At 42.2% G+C, this 24,078-nt stretch overlaps 1 protein-coding gene across 6 annotated transcripts in view; it reads right to left on the bottom strand.

Annotated features, from left to right (window-relative positions):
* The window catches only part of qkia (QKI, KH domain containing, RNA binding a), an 86,400-nt gene that overhangs the window by 49,979 nt on the left and 12,343 nt on the right, over positions 1-24,078 (bottom strand). For all 6 annotated transcript variants that reach the window (XM_037746521.1, XM_037746525.1, XM_037746523.1 and 3 more), the window contains exon 2: positions 6,455-6,597. In XM_037746521.1, the coding sequence (XP_037602449.1) occupies positions 6,455-6,597 (143 nt within the window). The remainder of the gene's footprint in view (positions 1-6,454; positions 6,598-24,078) is intronic.

Genomic DNA, 24,078 nt, shown 5'->3' with positions numbered 1-24,078 from the left:
TGTACACACACACACACAGCATGTTGTGGTACAAAACACATATTTAAGAGTCGTGAGTCACACTGAAATATATTCATATCATCACAGTAGGATTCACTGAATGGCTAGTCTGACTCACCGGATGTAGTCTGTGGGTATAAGCCTGCAATTAGCCACCTATTTCAGCCAGCATCCTTGTCCTCTTTTGCTATCGGCACTATCCATTTTACAAGGGCACCGTCGCTGCATCCTGTGCTTAACGCTGCCCGAGACGGGTTTAAAGAAATACAAACAAGCCATAGTGTTTTTCCAGAATGATAATGTGTGGAGCCAAACCTTTCTTTAGCACTGACAGCACTGTGGAGGTAGGGTCTGGCTATGCGAGACTACTGAAAGGCAAACTGAATTTAATCCTATTTGTAGGCACACACAAATATACTCTTGATTTATTTAGATTTTTTAAGTGCGTGAGTATTATTTAAATTTTTCTGTTTTAATTACCTGTTTTACATGTGTTTTATTCTGTAAAGCAGGGATTCTCAAAGTGGGGTCAATGGCACTCTGGCGAAATAATTTGCTATAAATTATAACTGTGCTGTATTATTAAAAAGTACATATCCACAGATGGAGACCATTTGCACCAATAAAACAAGCATATTGTGTCTATTTCTCCCACCCACGTTAGCTTTGAGCCAATGGAAACTCTCATATGATTATGACACATCACGTCAATATGTCATGAATCAGTCCCTTCACTAAGGGCACAACGAACCGTTCCTGCTGCTGCTTAACTTAGCTTATTAGTCAGCTAGCTAGCTGGAGAAATATTTGAGTCAATCCATATCGTCAAGTGACGCTAAGCCCAAAATAACTAAATTGAGAAAATATGACTAGTTATATCGAGCGACCAAAATGTGTCATGTGTCTTCAGGTGCTAATGAACCAAGCCATGAAGCTGGCCAAGCTAAAGTGACATCTTATTACAAAGCACCCGGAATATCAGGGCAAAACAAAGTGGTGACATGATTTAAATTGAATGCATTTCTGTTTATAAATTTTGAAGACCCCCGGTGTAAAGCATGTTGTACTTAAAGGAAGGCACCATTTCAAGTTGTAAATGTATGAGACAAGCCAAAGTTGATGAGGGCCTTTCCTCCAGCTTTAATACACTGCTGAACAACAACAAAAGAAACCAATCTCCCGTCTCCGACAACAGAGAGCATAGAGCCATTATTGATCAACTGCTCCGTGGCTTTTTTTTTAAGCCGACAAGTCATTTGCAATGTTCGATTGGATTCATTTGCCTTCAAAACACAGACTAATAACCAAAACATGTAGAGTTGCAGGGGGATCAAACACATGTTCTGCCGAGGATCTTTAGTTTAGAGGCGGAAGAGGGGAAATTGTGGGTGGGGGGGGTTTTAAAAGGATTCCATTACTGAAGCAAACAACTTAAAGTACCATGACAACCCCCTAAACACCAGAAACACACAAATGCCACAAAAGCAGAGCTGTATTTGCGCAGCAGTTTTTACAGAGCTATCTATATAAGTAATCATTCTCTTCTCTCGGACCTCTTCAAGCTGACGAGGAGGTCAGACAGTCGTGTTTAGCAGTCGCTCAACAGCTTACGTCTAACTGAGGGTCCCATTTCATAGAGTCAGCACGGCAAAGGTGTCTGTGGGTTGGTGCATGTGTGTATTTTCACTCCTAAGCATTTCTTACTACCCAGTGACCTGCCCGCAACCCGCCCGGGCATTTAACAGTTGGCAAATAAAAATATGCAGGGACTTAAGTAGAGACAGAGACGCACTTAAAAGACATGTCACCCGTCCTATCGGATGCCTGAAGGTCAACAGAAATGACACGCTGAGCCGTCAGTCAGCCGCCTATCAATGTGTGTGCGTGAGCGTGTGCTCGGGAAAGAAGCGGAGCCACAGATAGCATTTAATTGAAGGTTGAAGTTATCAGATAGCCTGCGACTCAGCTGTCAGTCAAGATGCAGTCACCACGGTGACGCTTCACAGCGCTCTGCACCACTGACGACATCAGGAAATGGCTGACTTTGAAGAACGGTGAGGGAGCGGGCAGACAGACACACACACACACACACACAGGCAGACAGAATGATTGAGACACACAAACACATTTACAGCCAGATGTGGGGCACACAGGCAAGTACACACAGGCCAGACGAGGGACACACTTAAGGGAATTAGAGTAGAGGCGTGCTGGCAAGGCAAGTTATTTTGGTAGAATTGACATGCTGCACTGCATCCAGGCACCGGGAAAATCTAATTATCCAGTGGTGAAACCAGAGCAGGGGACACGTAGGTGAGACAGAGAAAGCCCCGTGCAGAGAGTGTGACCTCGGCATAAGGATATGGCGGGTAAAGGTAAGTGGGAGTTATGTTTTTAAATCAACGTGGAAGCTGAGAGGCAGAAAGTGGATGGCGGGTGATCCACAATGACAAGGGGAGTGTGGAAAGAAGAAAATAGTATGACCGATGACATCAAATCTTCCATGGCAGGGGAGTTGTTGCCAAGAACACAAAACAGAAGCTCGGACCATCACTACCTGCTTTCTTGGAAGAACTTAGAATTGCGTCAACGAGAGACACACAAGCGCGCACACAGACATATGCTTTTTTTCGACGGGTAATCTGGGAAATCAGACGGAGATGTGAGAGGAGGGGAAATATTCCCCAGTCTAATAATCATCATTACAGTTTCCTCCCCTTTTAGCAGTGGGCAGATGGGGATAGGAAGTTACACTTTTCATCCCTTCCTTCATCAGTTCTTTCCTCTCTTCCTTTTCACACCAATCCTACATCATCTCCCCTCCTCTTAACCCACCGCTAAACGATTCCAGTTTTTATCCTCCTCGAAAAACACTAGAGATACTGTAGCTCGCTCTGTGTTTGCTTTCGAGTCAGTTGAACACACAGTAACACTTTATCTGCCAGTGTCTGCTGTTCAAATGATGAAATCCCAAATTTCATTCCCTCTCTGCTCACCCCAACAGCATAAAATTGCAAAGAGCAACGACAGCAGCAGTGAAAACAAAAAAGGAGTAGGCAAAAGGATTGCCCTGCATAATTTATTACAAGTTACACCGGATTCAAATTGGACGCAGAAGTGCCGCAAAAATGCTGCGATTTTCAGAGAAGCGATGCCTTTCCTGTCCTTTCGGCGCCCATGTAAAAACCAATAGGGCTGTTCACAAAGGACGTGCCGCGGAGCTCCGCAGCAGGCTCATGATAGTTTCTGGTGTCTGGTCTATAAAACACACTGATAATCTACTATAAACTATATAAATGATATATTATACATGATATAAATGATCTGATAAGATGATGAAATATGCATCCCACACATACTTTTGATTCCCTACCTTGACTTAAACATTACTTTCCTAACTTTGTAAAACAAAATGTGACAAATAAATACATATATATATGCATTTACTGAATTGTAATTTATTCATACACTAGCAACTTGGTTAAAAATCTTCAAAATTAACAGGAATTACAATTCAAGTGGAAACCTTGTTAATGCAGCAACAAATTGGTCTATAAAGTATACAGTATATAAACATAGAATTGAACTGAATAGATTGGCTCCATTGTCACCAGCTATATGAGTCAGTATCGGTGCATCCCTAGTTGCACTGGTAGAATTCAAATACTTTTGACTAGGAAAAAGGTCAGTATAATTCTAAAAAGGTACATTATGTGCATGTAATTGTGGAAGCAATAACAGTTTTGGCACATAAACTCTGTTCCAAACAGGAGAGGTAGGAATTGAAAACATAATTCAATTTAGACCTGCTGCTGATTTCCCCTGGTTCCAATCATCATGTCCATATATAAAAAAGTTTGTCTGACATTTTCCTCTTTTCCCGCAGACTAAATCTCAATCTTCCATCACCATGAATGTGTTTTTGCACATCCTTTGTGTGTGTGTGTGTTATTGGGTCTATAAATTAGTGCCTACTAAGGTCATCAGTGAGTCATCTCGGCCACCAGGGGGAAGCCTAATTAATTTAGTAGCTTTCCCTGCAGCTCGTAAACACAATTCTGAGTTACAGCAGAGCACAGTGCAGCGTAGCACGGTAAGCAAAGGGAACACAGGGGTCACCCGAGGATGCCACACTTTTAATAGTCTGTGTGTGTCACTGAGCGCGTGAGAGTCATGCCACTAGTGTCTTTACAGACACGGGTGGCACCGACTGCTCCACACATTTTCACAGACCTCCCGTACTCTCCTATAAAATGTACATGGTCATTTAAAGGGTTAGCACACAACCCATACAATGTAATGTATGTATGTATTTATAATATCACAAAAGGTATGGATGCGCAGGTTAAACTAGACTTTCCTATGAAATACCATTCCTTTTTTTTGTAGAATGTAATGAGAATTAAACATAATAATGAATCGATTAGCACACAAAAGCAGCACCAAGTGCAAGTGTATGATCCTCCCAGCTAATTAGGAGACAGCCCAAGGACCTGAAGTCGTGGCACTAGAGATGAAAGGTGACAGACTGTGTTGTGGTTGGTTGCTTCAGCTTGAGTTCAGAGGCTGGGTCTGGTCTGAGGGACAGCTGGAGCTGAGCTGATCCCAGCCAGTCTCTGGTGCCCTTTATCAATCCTGTCAGGGGGAAAATGCAATCCACGCCTGGCTGAGCCTTGCCCTGCTCGACAGTGTCTCTTATCCGTCGTCACCTCCCTCCATTCATTTCCTCACTGCAAGCTGCCGGGATTACGAAGAGAAACGTTGCTCCTCAAGACGTGACACAACCATTCATGTGGGCGCCGAAGATTACCATGAGGACAGGAATGTGGCTGACTGGTCAAAACCTTAAACACACTTACATGGCTCTACATATAGTAGACGCATACACATCTGTCCTGCTGCCACCATCCTCCTCATCTCTCTACAACCGGCATGATAGCTCCATTGTGTACTATTCTTTCCCCGCTGTGTGTGCGCGCATGTAAATATGTATGTCCTTTCCATCCCAGAAAAGGCCATCCACGCCACAGCTCTAACCAATGCGAGTGGCAAGTCCAAACTATTTTCCATCTCCTTCCATCTGAATATTTATGGAATTGCACTTCACTTTTCATGACACTCCGCCTCTCAATCCTCTCCTTATCTCCCTCTCAGCACTAATCTACCGCTGAGTCGGCCCATAAACACCCCAGCATGCCATGTTTTACTGACACCAGGACCAATTTAGACTGCCACCTGATATAGCTTTAACGGTAGTCCATTAACAACTTAGGATAACGTGCTTTGAGTCCAGCAACTGTTGTTTAACAAACTAACAAAACAATCGAGAGTCAAGAGGTGTGTGTGTTTACAGACTGAGCAGAAATGAGAGGAAAGAAGACAGAACTAAGAGTGGATTGCTCTACGGAGTGAGCGAGAATGTACAACATGAAGAATGAGAGAAAGCGGGTTTGTCCTCAGCGCTGACAGATTGCTGAACTATCGGCAGCTGTCAGTCCAGGGACAACACGCCAAAGACGCATGGCCAAAGGCGAGAGGACAAGCTACATCTTGTTTTTCTTACAACACTCAGATTGAAGAAGAAAACCAAACAATTTATGCCTATAGACGTACTATATCATAAATTTTTTAATGCGCCTCTGAATTCTTTTCTTTTTTGCATTTTTTCTCAAGACACCATTTCTGCTGGTCTGCTGGTTCGAGTGTAAAGGACTTTGCACACCATGTCTGTATTTTTTGTCCGAAATTGTCGCACTTTTAAAAATAATTATTACACAGCTTTGTTGAATGCTCAAGTCTGATCAATTACGGTGTTCTACGGTCTGTTATTTCTTTATAGCAGACCGTTGCTATGTATAACAGACCATTGCAATGGGCGCAGTTCTGATGTCGGACTCTGGCGGTCAAATTATTGACTTCTTAAGTAAGTAGCAGCGTAACGCGCATCACCCTGAAGGGTTTTATTTCACAACAGTGACCCGCTAGCTGTACATTATCCCTTACATACTGCCTCACGCTGTATCAATCACGTCTACACACCGACTCCAAGACTTTCAGCCGTAAGGTTTTCCGAACAGGTTTGATTTTCTGCTTTTTTTCACATGTCAAAATGCCAAAAAAAGGGTTGTTTGACCACTCAGAGCCACCGTCTGTGCAAACGTCATCATCCAAAATAGCATCTGATAAACTGATTCATCATCTCCCAGCACAAAGCACTTTACGATAAAGAAATAACAGAACATTAATTCAGTTTTCGGACACAGTTTGCAAAATTTCTGTGCGCAACGTTTTCATCAAATGACATTAAAAAACGCATACGGAAAAATGTTTGTATTTGGACTTGGTGTGCAAAGACCTTAAGTATCACTTCTAAAATAATTAAGGCAAATGCACCGACATTATTGTCACTGTGATGCAGCTGCAATAGTGTGAGGTGTGTAAAGCAGCTACTTACATCAGGGTACTCTTTGACAGGCACAAACAGTTTTTCCTGCAGGTGGACGATGGGTCCGATAGGCTCAGGCAGCTCCAGAGGGTGTCTGTCCACAAGGCCATTCACTGTGTCGCTGTACATGTCTTTACGCACTCTGTTGATCTCTGAAACACACAAACAGGAACACTGTGGTAAGCAACTGAATAACAAGAGCACAATCAAACAGGTTTTTTTTTTTATTCTGTATTTGATATATCACTGTCATATTGATTTTGACTTCTGGGCAAAGGCTTAATGTAGCACATAAATCTCTTTTGTAAAACAGAAATACAACAGAAATGTGTCAATTGCCTTAAGTATTGTTTGTCTTTTATAGACAAACAAGTGTGTAAGTTTGTTTTGGAGAGTACTTCGCAAAAAAATTAGCATAGCCTGCAAGTGTAAAAATGTATGACAGCCGAGCATGGTTGCTTCTGAATACCTGCAGGATAAAGCATTTTTTCTACTCAGACGAAAAGCCGTGAATGTGTGTTTCTGTGCGAGTTCTTCTATATGCCCGAGACAAAAGTTAAGCGCTGCATTATTTAGGGGTTAAGGCCACCGTCTTTCCTTTCTGCCTGGTACTCCCCCGTGGCTGTTCTCTAATAGAGCAGCCTGTGCGAGCGGCTGGGCAGGTGCGGAGGAAAGACGCAGGGAATCGCTCAGGTATATGCCTTCAGATCTGATCCCTCTGTCAGATAAAACTAATGGACCTCTCTCTCGCTCTCTCTCTCTCTCTCCCTCTCTCTTTCTCACACACACACACACTGCCAACAGAGACGTCCGCTCCAGCTCTCACACACACGTGCTCAGCTCTAATTCACGCGCACCCCCTTTGACTGCCTCCGTAGCTCATACAAATTCACACAGCAGAAAACGCTGTGCAGGTTGAGAAAAGGCATTCATTCATCCTGCACATCCAGTGTGTGTGTGCCTGTGTGTGTGTGTGTGTGTGTGTGTGTGTGTGTGTGTGTGTGTGTGTGTGTGTGTGTGTGTGTGTGTGTGTGTGTGTGTGTGTGTGTGTCACAGTTGGATGCGGCTCGAGGTTTGCAGTTGTAACACCCGTTAATAGCGGCCATACACTGGTCGCACTTTGTAACTTCCCACGTTTGCCATCATTACACAAACAGTCATTGCTGAACCAAAAGGTTAATCAGTATTAAATGTGGAGGAGAAACAGAGGCATCTATAAAATAGGGCTGGGAAATATATCAATATTGTGATATGAGACTTGATATAGTCTTCAATTTTGGATATCGTAATATGGCATAAGTGTTGTCTTTTCCTTGTTTTAAAGGCTGCATTACAGTAAAGTGATGTATTTTTTGTATCATAGATGTTTTACTTGCCAGACTGTTCTAGCTGTTCTATTATTTGCCTTTACCCACGATCAAATTTTGATTAATTGTGCAGCCCTAATATCCCCATTACTGATGATTGTTTTTAAAAAATCCCACTCTGTAAATATTTTGTAAAAGCACCAGTAGTCAACCCTTTAACTAGGGCTGCACAATTAATCAATTTTAAGGAAATTGCAATATGGCCTACTGCAATTTACAAATCGCAGGATTTTAAATGGTTGCGATATTTGTTTTTTAAATTAAATATTGTTGTGTTGCAGAGATGTCCTGGCCTACACATCATATTCTATAGCCTTAAGAACACATCTGTGTTTGGTACAGATCCCCACAAAAATCACACAATGATCATTTTAACATGTTTTTCAATGAAAATGAGAATAATAATGTCAAAATTATTTCGCAATATCGATATCAAGGTATTTGGTCATTTGGTATATTTAATTTTCTCCATATTGCCCAACCCTACTGCAAAGACCAGTCTTTTGTGTAACAGCTGAAACAAAGTCATAGGGCCGAGGAGACCTTAAGGAATGAGGTGTGTGAGGTGGAGTGGAGGCGGGGTGTTTGGCACTATTTCCATCTCTCATGAGACTTTGGAGCAGTTGGGAGCTCTATATTAAACTCTAGCAGGGGAACCTGACACTCAACTATAGATGCCCTCAGTAAACCCGGCCTGACCTCTAAGCCTTAACTGTACGCTGGAGCTAAACTGGAAGGTGGGTCAAACTTGCATTATTAGTTAGGGGTGGGGGAAAAAAGTTGATGCAGCATAGTATCACGATAACTTGTGTTACAATATTGTATCAATAAACAGACATCAAGTATCTTTTATAATATAATCTATTAACAATGAGGTCAGTCTTAAGGCTAGAGTGAAGATACTGGTATCATATGAAACTAGAAAAACTAAGGATTTGATCCATTTATGTGAAAAACACAAAAAAAATGCTCCTAAGTTTCTCTAAATGTTGGCAAGGAAAAACTGGCATAGCCATGTTCAAAAGGGATCCCTTGACCTCTGACCGCAAGATATGTGAATGAAAACTGTGATGAACAGAGTGAAAACTGCAGCTTATTAGATAAAACAGATGTTGACAAACTGCATAATTTGCAGTTGAAAAAAGTTAATAAATCTCAATATGTCTATCACAACATTCAGCATATCACAAAATGTTTAAATGGCAATAAGATCGTATCGTGACGTAAGTATCATGATAATATCACAATGTGGGGCCTCTGGTGATTTAGTGTAGTACTTGTCTTTGTTTTAAGTTAGAATAAGAGTACACTTTTAAAAATGCAAAAAGAGATAAAAATAAGACTATAGAAAAAAATGAAGGATTTAGCCATGGAATCAATTTGCGGGGATTTCCTGTTGAGCTGAGAAGGGTTTTCTCTGGATACTGCCAATGACAGACTGACACATGTGTGATTGATGGGCTCACGGACACTGACAATCATACACGTAAACATCTGGCCTGCAGCTGCGTGGACAACACCTGCGGGACACATCGGAACCGTACAAAACAAGCCAGGGGACTCGGCCCAGAGCGACTCCTTTCTCAACAACATGACCTCAGCACTCTGTGGTCCACACAGATACTCCCAGTAGTCCCTAAAGATGAATTCATCCTCATGGTATCCAGCCCAGAAGACAGATTACATCAGTCCTAACCGACACCAGCAGCTTCGGGCCACATCCCGGCTTTGAGTGTGAGCGGAGGGGCTTGGCAGTGACACATCCTACAGGGAGGAGATCAGGGCTGCATAACACAGGGAGTAATGGGAAAATGAAAAACAGGACAGTTAACTACACACGATTGTGTGTTGTGTGTCCAAAAGAACCATCAAGCCCATAAAACACAAACATGAGGGCTTAGTGGATAAAGAGAGCAGTATTTCAACCACAAGGTCATAAGTTGAATCTTCTTGATGGATATGCAAATCTATCCACACAGCCTGATCACTCAGTTAGTATTTCTAGAAAAGATGATCACTACTATAAAAATGAAACGCTCCTTATTATACTAAATCTTGCTTGCTGTGTCTGTCTCTTCAAGCTAACATTAATAAACAGAGAAGCCATCTAACAGACCACTGGTGGGCTAAGCATGTGTGTAGGAGCCATCAATGACGACTAAAGAGGAGCCAACGCTCTGTAGGTTAGAAAATCATTTCTCTACACACAGCAAAAGCAAATATACGGCGTGCTATTTGCAACCTCCGATGCATCCGAGAACAGCCATCCTTTAGATGAAGAGAAAATAAAAAAAAGAAGTGTGCACATGTGACAATGCTGCCCAACAACCAGCAGCAGCAGCAGCACCCCTCCTCTTTCTAATTCTATTTCCTCGCTGAAATGCCACATTAACATAAGGGGGCCGTGCTGGGCCATCAGTGGAGACGTGCAGCATTTGACAACCTCTAATTTCAGTGTGGCAAGTCTTTTCTGAAGCGCTGCGCTCATCTGAAAATTACCCCCTGCCTCGCACGACCGACAAAATCATTTGTCTAGCTGTCCACCCAGGCAGAAAAGGCTTTTGTAAGAAAGACACAAGTGAGGGAGACTGAGGATCACCATGTTATAAAAGAACAGGAAAAAGAGAACAACAATCAGCAGGCGTAAGAGAAGGGTATGCTATCAAAAATGAGATTTTCTTGAACTTTGGCATTAGATGGCAAAATGTATTTGTTTAACAGCTATATATGAGGGGCAGTAACGGATCCCCTCTTACTCCTCTTCAGCCGTCTCTCAGATCAGCCAGTGTTTCATCCAAAAAACCTGACTCAGCAAAACCAAACCCATAAACAGCACTTTGCGTCAGAGCTGTCTATTTACCTGTGGAGTGTGTCTGCATACACACACACACACACACACAGGAAGAGATTATAATATCTCTGTTTAGCGTTTTACCCAGACATCTGTCAGGAAGAAACCAAAATCAACCTTGAGAGTAGTTGGAGGGCAGAAGGTTTGATGAGGCAGAGACAGAGGAAAGAGGGAGAATTATAACCACAGTGCTGAGTAGGCAGAGTGCAGTTGTACTTGACTGACACGGCTCTTTTCTGCCTCAATGTAAGTTAAAAACACATTTCATTTTATCCTTTGCTTTTTTTTTTTGTTCCTCTCAAATTCTGCCCTTTCTTCTCAAACGTGCAGTGAAAAAAGAAAATGTCACAAGCCGTGGCTGCAGATCTATCTACCCTTTGTAAGCTCAAGCAAAGAGACGATTTTCTCCTCGTCTTATTGGTGTGACTGGAGGGGAGAGAGGAGTACCCCGAAAGGAAGGATATGGTAGAGGGCAATGGCAGGTGGAGGGGGTTTTTGAGAGGCAGTGGACTGAGGAATATGGGAGAGGAAGTGGCTGTAAGTCGAGAGCCAAGAATCAACGTGTCGTCTGGTGGGTGGATGTTAAGTGTGAAAGTCCATCCTTGACCTTGAAAAACCTAGTTTGAAAAGAAACTTAACTCAAGGTCCATTAACTAGCTTTATCTGGAGCTTTCAACCACCTGTCCCTCGGCGGATGGTTGCCAGCTCAGCTGTCTCCATGTGAATACACTATACCCCCCCATACGCCTGTTACCACACGACAAAAGGTCTTATACTTCGGTCACATGATGATGACAGCTGAGCTATCTTCACGACAACTGACCAAACGCCATCTGCTAAGGATGTGATATACTGTTTAAAGCTCTTGAAAAAGCTAGTAAGCGGACCTTAAGTTATTTTTTTTTGGTCAAATTTAAGATGTCACCTGAATATTGGCCATTATATAATGGGTCACTTATGAGCAAGTGAATACTTAATAAACACATAATTAAAGACTCTAGGTTTAAGGCAATTAATCGTCTGTAGGATAATGTTCTGATTTAATCAAGACACTAATGGAGTAAACATAGCTAAATTATTAGAATTACAAAAATTAATTTACTGATAAGAAAAATGAAATGTGTTGACATCATGTAATGAAGCTTAAAAGCAGCATGCCAAGCAAATAATCTGCACAATTAGAGCTTTTGCTTAGTTCACACCACTGTCACGATTGGTTCTCTAGGAGGCACACTTTCCACACAAGTGAAAAAAAACACATAGTGGCATATTGCTTTAAGGTCTTTACGGTTTTACCCACACAAACAATATTAGCACTCGATAGGGGCAAAGAAGAACCAAGCCTAGACTGGAGAGTCATGTGCACAAGGGAGGAAAAGATAGAAGGGACAGAGGAAAACAAATCCATTAAGCGTATCTACTCATCTGAATGAGTGATATTTGACAGACTCGGCCACCGTGAACTCAGCACCATGGGGTAGAAGAGGCTTTTCATTTATTTACCCAGCCTGATGCCAAAACCATGATCACACGGAAGCAGCACCGGCAGAGGACTGCCCCCTCTTAGTCAATTCGTCGGTATTTTATGCTTTCTTCATGCTGAATGACTCATTTCCGAGAAACTTATGAGCACATCTCTGGTAAACACAAGATTTAAAGTGGTGCTTTTGTCTGATTCTTTGTGGAGAAATTAAATTAGGGATGCACCGATCCAACTTTTTCAGTCCCGATAGCGATACCTGGGCTTTGGGTATCGGCCGATGTGGAGTACCGATCCGATACCAGCGTCTCCATTGAGAGAGGTTGAGAAGGGGGAGAGGAAAAGCATGAGGCGAAAGAATGGCCAAATGAGGTAGAAATATTTTTAATGTTGCAGCCCCTCTGTTTTAATGTGATCTACGCTAATGAATGGAAACACAGCATGGGGACAAATTTGGGGAGCAGAGTGGAGAGGAGGAGAGATGAAAGATGAAGCAAAATGTTAGGAGAAAGAGAGAGAGAGAGAAAGAGAAAGAAAGAGAGAGAGAGCAGAGCAAAATTAAAAACAATGGAGTAGTCAAGAAGGAGATACTGTAATCAGGTTTAAGACTGGTGAAGATCATTCAGCTAGACCTGCTCCACTAGAGAATGGGAGCGAGTCCATTAAGAGCCCAAAAATAGACCTGCTCCATAACTGCTTTGTCCTCTCCCTGTAGCTCACAGCTAAATGTCCTTTGATCATCACGCAGAGCACATCTGTCCATATAAGTGTGAGTGAGGTAGTGTGAGAGAGGGAGAGAGAAAGCAAGAGAGAGAGAGAGAGAGAGCAAAAGAAATGTAATGGGTGAGTAATCAGTGTGATCAGCTTTGCCTGAGGAAAGCAGCTTTAGATGCCTTATGATGCCTGGTATTAGGCTGATAATATCTGGCACCTGAAACAGATTGAGACTAACACCAATTAATCTTAGAGCCAAAATGATCAAATGTTCAACTCTGCAGAGAGACTGAATGAGTCCTACTTTTTCAGGGGGATTAAAAAAACCTGTAGTGTTCGAAATCGTTCCATCTTTTTCTGCTTGCACATGCGTGTATTCTCAATTCATGATTTAAACAGGAGAAGAAGAAAGAAACGGCTCGGAAGCTGAGGCAAATATAGACATAAAAACATAGTGGTCGTGTCAAAAAAAAACAAACTACAGCAATCACAGCTATACCTAAATGTGCCGGTGCTGAGTGAAACAAGACTCAGGCGAGGAACAAGCCTTTTCACTTTAAAGCTGTGCACTTTAGCAATCACAAAGCCTGGGTACCCGTTGCAAACGAAAGGATTTGGGCGTTTAATGCATTCCTGGCCTTTATTCACGGCACAGACGACTTTATCCAAGACGACACTCCACTTCAACAGTTTAGGGGTTTGGCAGGCCAAGCATATGAAAGACGGAGGTTTCTTTTAAAGCAGGGAGCAGAAATATAGTGTGCATTGGTGGGGGTGACTGAGCCATGAAAACGTATGCATTTCTGGGTCTTATCGTCAACTCGCAGCTGCCGCCTCTCTCTCCACCCTCCCTCTTTGTGCGGGGAAAAAGTTTCCTTATGCTTCTGTCTTATTTTTACTTCCTAATCTTTGATTTAACAGTAGGCCTACGCTGCACAATCCTTTGATGTTCATGCACAAACTATTCCTGTGCTGTTAATGAGCATGCTGTACTATCATCGTAGTTAAGAACAGCATGGTTATTTCAGTTCGCACAAGGAAAATAGCAGGTTTAGGTTTGAAATATCCTGTCATTAAGAGTTTGCATTCGGGGAACTGTTGCGTTGGTTCACCATCCTGCAGGGTCAGTACTAGACTTGCATTTGTTTACAATTTACCAGATTCTAAATTTAATGTAAAGGATAGAAAGAGTATGACAGTACACATATAACTCACAAAATGTTCAGTACAGGATGCTCAGTTTGAAGAAACATATATGGAAATACGATTGATTGGATTATATTAAAAAGAATTATAAAACATTACATGTCCCTTGTAAATTAAAAAGAAAATACCACAAATTTTACTAATTTATTGTCAATAATGCCTGACAATGACTGATATATTTGACTTCAGGGCATCTCCGACTACATACGTACATGCTGAAAATCAAACATCCTAATATAGATATTTTCCAAAGTCAAAGTCCCTAGAAGTGTATGATTCAACTTTTTCCCATGGTCTAGTGTTAAAAAGGTTAACAAAAATCGCAATACTTCTAGAATCGCAATACATATCAAATCTGCACCCAAATATCATGTTAGTATTGAATCGGGAGAAAGGCGAATCGTCCCAACCCTATTTGATATGTGACTTATTTTCGGTTTTGACGACCCTATGAACCAAGGAATAATGGGGCAAGTACAAAAGCTTCCCAGTAAATAATAGCAACACTGGACAAGCAAGGAGCAGATCAGACTGTGGACCAACATTTTTCAACCCAATTAAGGCGACGTTATGTCTCTGGGAACGGCTACAGCAAACACACACCAACTCGTTTGCGAGAGCATTACCCAAGTGTGTCTATTACCTGCAGTAGTCTAAAACACGCTTGGGTGCAAGTGGCTCTCCCCGTGGCATCCGAGCAGCCTCTTTTCCACAGATTCAGAGAGAGAGAAAAAGGCAATAATGAACGGCATAGGAGTGTTTATTGCTGTGGATGTGACTATACTCAGTCGTAGAAAACACTAAGTGCTTGAGCCCCCCGTGATAATGTTCATTCACATCCGAATAGTTTTGTAATTAAGCTGGGGCAAAACAGATATATTGTCTTTTGTTTTCATTAGATTACTTATTGGGTATCTTCCAAAGTTGTGTCGTTTTAGTTTAAATTCCCTGTTTGTGTTTCCCCTTAAAGTGTTTCTTTGCAGAGCTGTAGCAGAGGGATGGTAACACAAAGAGGTAACGTGGGAAAACAGAACACTTGATTCGACTAACCCAGACTGCCGAGGCATCATATTAGCTTTGGCTAAATTTTGGCACAGAACGAGGACATGGGATTTTGTTGCCATCTCTTGCATAGGAGTTACACTAACAAAAGGATCACAGCCCGTACGGACTAAGGAGGAATAAGTAATTGCAGTGATCAACAAGTTTTTTTAATGTACATATGGCATGTGGGTATTGTGAGACAAACTTGGAATAGTATTATGCTATTCATTTAATGTAAACTGTGTTCTCGTAATGTATTTCAACTACAAAATAGTACTGAAAAATACACGTCAGCTTTGCTTTACAGTGACTCATCCCCACAGTTCCTGAACCCTGACATGATGTGGATATAAGCGCTGGCCCCCACGGGCTGAGGGGTCTAAACGGCTCTAGACAGAAATGACGGTGTGGATTGCTGGCAGCCAGAGGGAGAGATTTATGCTGTGTGTCAGGGATTCTCCTAAGGCGGGCTGGGAGAAAAAGCTCCAGCGTCAGGTCTTTAAGTAGATAGGCCACTAAATAAGCGACTGGCGTAACAAGGTTTCTGGATTCTCTCCTCCCTGAGCCAGGTAAAAAAAATATTACATTACAGAAAAACACTCCCATACACACACATGCTTACTCATCTTATTGGCAAAAGGCAAGCCAAGACACAGAGGAACTATGATTTCATCCAAATTGGGAACGGACGGTCGATGCATCTACACCAATAAAATGCTTATACAGTAACATCTGTTTTAAAGGTATATGTTGCAGAAAGTATATACGTGCACGTTTATTATATCCCAGCCAACTACCTCCCAGAAAGCAGCACTTTCTGCTCTCTGATCATCAACAAAAGCTTCCTGAAAACACGCAAGATAACAACATATATACCATTCAGCTATAGTCCAACAATGCACAGGAACGTGTTTGCCCTGACACAGACTTAAGAACATGTAATACACATGAAAACAAACACCCAACTTAACATTAAAACACCCCCATCCACACACACACACACACACACACACATACAATCTAATGAGCTTCTGTGTTTGTAGGCAAGGCTCTCCTGAGACAGTGAACCCACAGAAATAACACTCCACGCGGAAGGAGGAGGGAAACTGCCTCAGAGAAAAATCTGCTAAACAAATACAGCAGGAAACAAGCAGGAAATCGTGCTACATCTCTCCTCTACCTTACTTTACTATCCACTGACACATATTTAGTCTACTGACAAAGAGACAGAGGAAAAACACAGATTGACTTTATTACACATCAACCCAGCATTCTCCCTCGACTCTTACTGGATTAATCATCTTTCCAGGATGGCTGGCAGCAGTGGAAAAACAGTGCCACAAAGTTGTATTTTGTAAAAGGCAAACATGAATGGGAATATTCCCTCTTCTACCAGAACACAATAAACTCACATCAGGATTACTACAACTATATAACACATTTACGATATTTTGATATAAGATAAAAACAAAAAGATTCAATTTATTTAGGACCGTCAAAGTTTACGGGATAACGCGTTATCACTAATTTCTTTAACGCAACTTGCGATTTTTAGGTTGTAGCAGACATGCAGTTTTGGGCAAGTCACAGTCAAGTCAGCACACTGACAGCTGAGTTTGCCATGTTATGATTTGAGCATATTTTTTATGCTAAATGTAGTACCTGGGAGGGTTTCTGGACAATATTTGTCATTGTTTTGTGTCGTTAATTGATTTACAATAATAAATATATACATACATTTCCATAAACCAGCATATTTGCCCACTCCCAGGTTGATAAGAGTATTAAATACATGACAAATCTCCCTTTAAGGTACATTTTGAATAGATTAATTTGCGATTAATCGTGATTAACTATTTTAATCGACTGACATCCGTAAATGTAATGTAAAGTAAGATATATATTGGTGAGCCACACCTAAACACAAAGAGCAAGACTTGTTTTTAGCAACTTGTTGAAATCAAGCTTGGTTCAAACTTGATGTCTCTATCACAAATGCTTTAATTTAATTTTTACTCAAAACACTGACAAAAAAAGCTAGTCATTGGTCTATCAAATCAAACCACGAGTTGAACACAGTCTTACATTCCTAATAATTACGTCAGAAACAATGAGAAGTTGGACACACAGTTTACCTCCTCTATTCTGGCTGAACCCCTGAGAGTATGTACGCTAAAAGCAGAATGTGTAGGTGTGGCGATGGCCGAGAACAGCAATCAGCAAAGCCATTAATCATAACCGGTGGCAAATGCAATGTTTTCTGGCGCTGTCACTGCGACTGCATGCAGGAAAGGGGAAGAAGTGCCAACCCGAATGTGGCTTTCTGCGGCTGCTGGCAGCAACGGTGACGGTGTGCTATAGGAGCGTGTCATAGCACGTTAGTTTGGTGATTAAACAAAGCAAACAGACAGTGCAGACAAGGAGAGAGGGACCAAAGGAAAGGCAGAGCGGAGGGGAGGCAAGAAAGAAGCTGAAACGGTGATAGTGTGGGACAAAAGGGACTGAATACACTGTAGTTTCAATCCCAGAAAAAAATACATAGTGCGTGCAAAACAAATACCGTTAGAGAGACTACTGTGACTTGACTCCAGCGCCAGTAGTGACAGGTGAACAGGTGCAGTGATTGCGCATCTCCAAAAGTAGGCCAAGTTAACTGAGGCTTGAGAGGGAGTTATGATGCCAATTTTGAGATCATGATAAAACAGTGAGGCAAAGTCATCAAGCAACTGTGAAGTGGCCAAAAAATACAGTGTTACAGAATGTCCTAACATGGCCAGAGCACAAAGACGGTCTTAAAAAATGCTAACAGTCAGAGAAAAATCTTGTTGTGATAACAAAACTGGCAGCTTCCAAGAGTGTTAGTAAGTGTCTGAAAAACAAAATGGCAGAATGGCGATTACTAGAGCTGTAACTTGGAAGTTGCCAAAACACTTCATCTACTGGTTAAGGCCAGCCGTCTGGAAGTAGAAAGACAGGCTTTTTTTTTTGCTACGTTTACTGCATTGTTGTTTTTTTTTTTGCATTTAAAAATATGACCAAACGATTTAGTGATTTCATTTTTTATTTACCGTTGTTTACATGAGACATTACATTTTAAACATGTAAAGAATATCTTGCAAAAGGCAGGATTTGGGATACGTTTGGGATAGGGCTGCAGAATTAATCGAAATTTTATCAAAATCGCAATATGGCGTACTGCAATTTTTGTATGTAATATTTGTTAAAGGCGAAATGTGTGTCAAAATACCATTTTAAATTAAATATTGGCGTGCTGCAGATATGTTCTGGCCTACATATCATATTCTACGGACTTAAGAAAACATCTTTGTTTGGTACAGATCCCTGCAAAAATCACACTATTTTCATTTTTCAATGAAAATAAGAATAATGATGTCAAAATTATCATTCCCTCTAATACCGCAAATGATATTGTAATTACATTCAATAAGTTAATACAGTCAAAATAATTGCAATTAGATCATTTCTCTAAAATCGTTCAGCCCTAATTTGGGATAAAAGAAAGTACCATCACTCTTCTCCTCTCTTCTACAAATAGATGATTTCATAGTCAGTCACATTTGGCTCAACTACTAGGGTAAACATTACCATGATTCCTAAAAAAGTTGAAGCTAAAAACCCACCCTTCTCTCTCGCACCACCATGCTAACCCATCCCAAACTTAACAGTGAAATGAGTGGTACAGACAGTATCTGCAGAGCTATTAAGACCTCAGACTAAAATTAGAATAAGGGATCATCACATTTGATGATGTGGAACTGCTTTATGGGGCTGTGTGCTGGTGGGGGCACGCTGGCAGCTCAATGAGCCATAGGAGTGCCAGTTTTGTGCACTTAGTGGGGTCTACCATAGAGTGAGGTGAAAACTGGCAGGGAGGGCTGGCTCGATACTGAACCATAATGGCTTACTCTTAATGGTTGCCGCAAGGGGCCAACGTTCATTACTCTCTGCGTGGGGGGACTTTCAACGGGATCCTGGGGTGAGACGTGTGAGCGCATGCACACTCGCACACACTTAAACTCGGGGGAGGCACCCCCAAGGCGAGTGAGTAAGGTGGAAAGCTGCAGAAATGGTTTTCTTTCCTTCACACAGATATTATTCCCTTACAGGAGGCACCGGGGAGTGTGGTAGTTAACAGAAAGCTAAAAGCTCCTTCTTAGGGTAGATTCATAATATTGCTAATTATTCAACGATTGCGAAAAAAATATCCTAATCCAGCGCAGCAGACGCTGGAGTTCTGTGCTGATACTTCCTCTCTCTCTCCTCGGTTCACCTTTTAAAGTAGCCCAATACCCTAGCTCAGCTGAAACAGCCAACCTAATGCACACAAATGCAGACTCAGGCTCCCTCTAAAATACCAAGCAAAGATAGGCTATTTTACTGCTGCTTTTGCCATCTAAAAGGGGAAGCGATATGTAGCGTTAAATTGGAAGTCACAGCAATAGTCATTTAACAGGCTGGCTTTAAGAGAGAAGCCTCATGAGCTGAAAATGGCTTCACAAATTTAAGGGGATATACTTGGCCGAAAAAGGGAAATAGCCTGAGCTACAACACAAGGAGAAATCCCACCTTTTACTTCCATGAGATATTACAACTATCTGTGTGGTTCCATGCATAATAAAAGGGATGCTTGGTTATGACAGGAGCAGTCAAAACTGGTGGATTAATTAGAACGAACACAAACAATACACGCAAAGCATGAAAAAAGCATGCGCACAAAAACAGCCGAGCAGATTGTTGGTTCTTGTGCATCTCGTGGGAACTCATTTCACAGACTTTACCTGCCAGTAAAAATCAGGCAGACAAACAAAAGCGAGACCTGAGCCGTGCTGCACGGTGCTGCTCGAGAATCCCCCTCTCGCTCTGCTTTAACCCATTTAACTCTACTTTCAGGGTTTTCGGTCGATGTACAAGCGCTACTTAGGCATCTAGAAAACACTGCCGTTTTATCCACTAGAGCCCCGGGCATACTTTTACGAAAATGCATCCGCACTTGCAGACTTGCACGGACACACCACAACAATGCAGGGGGGATGCTATGTAGAATGAAGCACAGGATGCATGCTGTGAGCTCGACAAGATGTTAGAATACGAGATAAGGCTTGGGAAGAATAACAGGATGAAGAGTCAGGATGCATGCTGATGGGGTGTATGTCTGTGGATTGAAAGAGCACTACTTAGCCCCATTTCGTGTTGACTGTTGCTCAGGAACCATGTCCTTTGGCCCGTGAAAAAGGGGTATCCCTTTCCTTTGCCCACTGCCCGGAGGGGCCCGGGAAGATTGACATTTCCTGTCAGTAGACTGGCTCTTGTTAGGATATAAGGAAAGACAGTGCCTCAAAGGGTGGCCGACGAGTTAGGAAAAACAACTGAGCTTACCAACATGATCTAATACGTTTAATATAATGCTGAGCACTATTCATCTATTAAACACATCTCAGCTGTGTCTACCCCTACACACAGCTGCCCCCTCCTGAATGCAACAATGGCAGGAAAGGTCCAGCTGTCAGAAGAGGAAATAAGACAGGAAGAGGGCGGAAGGAAAGGCTCTGACTGTCAATGTGACTGGAGAAGATAACATGCACGGTGCTTCCTGTCCCCACCCCTGTAACTAAGGAGACCACAGTGCTCACAACCAATGAGGAAGATGGGAGGGAGGGAGGATAATTTGTAATGCTCCCCTCCATCAGTTCGAAAAAAAAAAGATTTTTGACTTTATGTCTCTGTGATCTAACCTCTATCTTTGTCCTCTGATACAAGAGGATTATTTAACCATGCTTCTAAAATAATCTGAATCCAAAGGAAAGCACTAGGGCTGTCCCCAATACCATTTTTGGGCTCCAGAGCTTTGGTAGTAATCAACAGTGAATATTCAAAGCTTCGGCGGGGGGGGGGGGTGTGGAGGGGCGCGCTGGGCCGCTGTGACCGGAGGAGCGCTTTAACTTCTCGGTTAGTAGGTAGCACGGATTCCTGTCATTAAAGCTGCCGAATTCCTGTCACATAAACAGGGGCTCGCCCCCATACATACTTTTTTGAACAAAAATGTGCCATGATGAGTCCGCACGCGCCTGTGTTCGCGCTCAGTGTCTTGCGGGCCCTCTCCCCCTAAACACCGCCGTTTTCAGGCTGCCGTCTCTGCGTATTACGCACCGTTGATCCCGGTAGTGCCCGGCTGCAAACCCGTGCGTAACACAGCCTGCGGAGGTTTCCTCTCAGCCCTTTCGGTCCGAGCCTCGCTCCGACATAAGCAACGACAACAAGGGCTCTTGTTTTGTCTCCACATGACACGGGATGGACTCAGCCAGACAATTCTCCGTTCTTGGCTGAGATGGACGTCATAGCGCTGCAACGGTATTGTTGTTTGTATTGTTATTTGTTATCGAATAAGAAGTATTTTCCAAAAGGTTTGGTGTGTTTCATGCATGTTTGCAATCCCGAGGGGTTGAAACAACAACAACAACAACGAATATCCGAATGCCAAAAATGAAAATACCAAATGGTTAACATGAAGGGAAACGTTCAGGTGGTCATTTCCATCACAGTTAAACACGGTCAAATGGCAACACAGAGAGAGGATAAGGCTGCATTTAAACTGTAAACCTCCAGCAAATCCTTACATCAACCGGGATTCTAGTGATTTTTGCCGAGGAACAGATGGGAGCAGGAGCCTGCCAAAAGTTCAGTATCGAGAATGTCAACAAACAGATTGAAAAAAAAATCTCTTTATTTAATATGTTTTTGGTAGGTGGGGGAGTGACAGAATGAGGCCCAACCACATGCCTTTTCCTCTCTCATTATCAGGGAATGAGGTCACTTGATTACAACAAGAAAACACTTGATGCCACAAAACAGAGACCGAAGCAAACAGAGTGACAACTGACTTCAAGTAGCCTCTGATTTGTTAGCAATTGTTCTTCAATCCTGTTATTTTATGACAGCCTGTCAGACATCCACAATCTCATCATCTGTCCAGAGAACAAAATTAAAACTCTACACTGACAAAGAGGGTTTTCCTGGATTAAAATTAGACAATAGGTGGTGCCTTAAAAACACCTCATCGCTGTACTGAAACTTAATTTATTCAAAAGGGACAATACATGCTACACATGACCTTTCCCAGGTAGCAGAGCTGCGACTCCATAATTCGAGACACGGTCATTGAAAAATAGTAATTTGTTTTTAATACATGCTTCTTTTTCAATAAATGAGTTATAATTAAAATTACTAAGAAAATATAATTAAAATCTGAGGCAATCAAATACAACAGCCCTGCAATAACTCCTACCTTTACAAGAGAGAGCCGGAGAGGCATTGATTCAACTCTATATTAATTGATATGCTGTAGCTTGTGTCCTTGTTGTACTGGGTTGCATTTTAATGAAAAACAGAACAACAAAGCATTAATGAAGATAGCTCAATGTCGCCTTTCCTTTTTGGTACACACTCGCTTGTTGCACAGCTTATTAGGTAAACCTGGATAAAACTAATGCAGTCTAAAACAATTCAACAACCAGAAGTTAAAGCCTTCACAATGGCCATGTCCTCTCTCTAAATGAGTTTCAACAAAGACTGGTTCACTCAGAGTTGAGGAGTTCAGGTTGTCTTGTAATAATAAACTGAGATTTTTTTTTTTTCAGTTGCCAGCACTAATTAGCTAGTGTATCATCCTGCTATCATCCTGCCATGTTCACCCATCATAACCCTGAAGTGATTTTGCAGTTGTGATTACAGTGAATCACTTAATGCAATGCAGAATTTGAGCAGGGCTTAAATTCTCCATGCAGAAAAACCCCAGGAGAGACATGAGTTATGAACACAGGAAGACAAACAGGTTACATCGCAAAGTGTACGTATGCGTGTGTCAGCTGTTGTTCTATCCCCAGGCACAGGGCCTGCTGGGGCTTGTAGCTAGCATCTTAACTTTAAGTCCAACAGCCACTCAGTGGCTGTCCCTGGGTTTGACAACACGCAGACTCACACCACAGCTGCTGTTGTGTCTTTCTGCCGACTCTTCATTGTCTTCACAGCCTGACATACCATTTTTTTCCAGGATCTGGATGGAATCGCTTCGAACGCCTACTCTTGTAAGATACAAATTAGACATACAAGAAATGTGTTAAATATCTGGATGGATATGCGTGATCCTCTGCCAGAACTTCAATTGTTCTGGGCCAAGTATACAAGGATGGATTGTGTGCAGGCGTTGGTAGTCATAAGTTTAACTGGTACATAAGGATTCTTTATGAAGAAAAAACAGGCCTGGCATTGTTTAGAGATGCTGAAAAACTCTCTTGGTGTCTGATGCATTTTCAGATATTAAGATTGAACGATGAAAAAAAGAAGAAAAGGCTCCCCCTGACCTACTCCCTTATGTCTGCAGATCATCAGAGGAGCTGCTCTTTGGCTGTGTGTTTGGTCTGGTTGTCTGATCCTGGATATCATTCACTTGATCTGTTTTGTCTGCCGAGTCATGTTGAATGTACCATTTAGAGCATTTAAAAAACAAAGACATTGGAGGGGCTGTAACAACCGGGTCACAGTGTCATAAAGGGAGGAGAGAAGGAGTCGCTGACTCAACTGTCATTAACCAAGCTTCCAGTATGCTTAAGCCTTTAAACATCGATCTGCCTCAGTGCCTCAAAGCTCTTGGGTGTGAGGACTTAACGAATCTGCAAGTGCATATAAATGTGCCACAACTACAGCCAGCGGGTGCAAGGCATGTTGTTCTCCACCAACCGGCGTTTGAGCCGGGGAGTGATTGAGTGGAGAGTCAAGCGAATACTAGGGTCCTGAGCACAGACAGTGAGAGCTAGGCTGATTCAAACCGACAGACCACGTAGCAGGCCTTTAATGTCACCGCTGGTCCTCACATGAAAGAGGCAATGTAGCCCCAAGGCTGGATTTTTTTTTTTTTTTACCTCACATACAAGTAGAGAGGGAAGCTACAATAGAG

The sequence above is a fragment of the Sebastes umbrosus genome, chromosome 16 (assembly GCF_015220745.1).
Source record: "Sebastes umbrosus isolate fSebUmb1 chromosome 16, fSebUmb1.pri, whole genome shotgun sequence".
NCBI classification, from domain to species: domain Eukaryota; kingdom Metazoa; phylum Chordata; class Actinopteri; order Perciformes; family Sebastidae; genus Sebastes; species Sebastes umbrosus.
The sequence above is the reverse complement of the archived record's forward strand: the minus strand, read 5'-3'. Positions and strand labels throughout refer to the sequence as shown.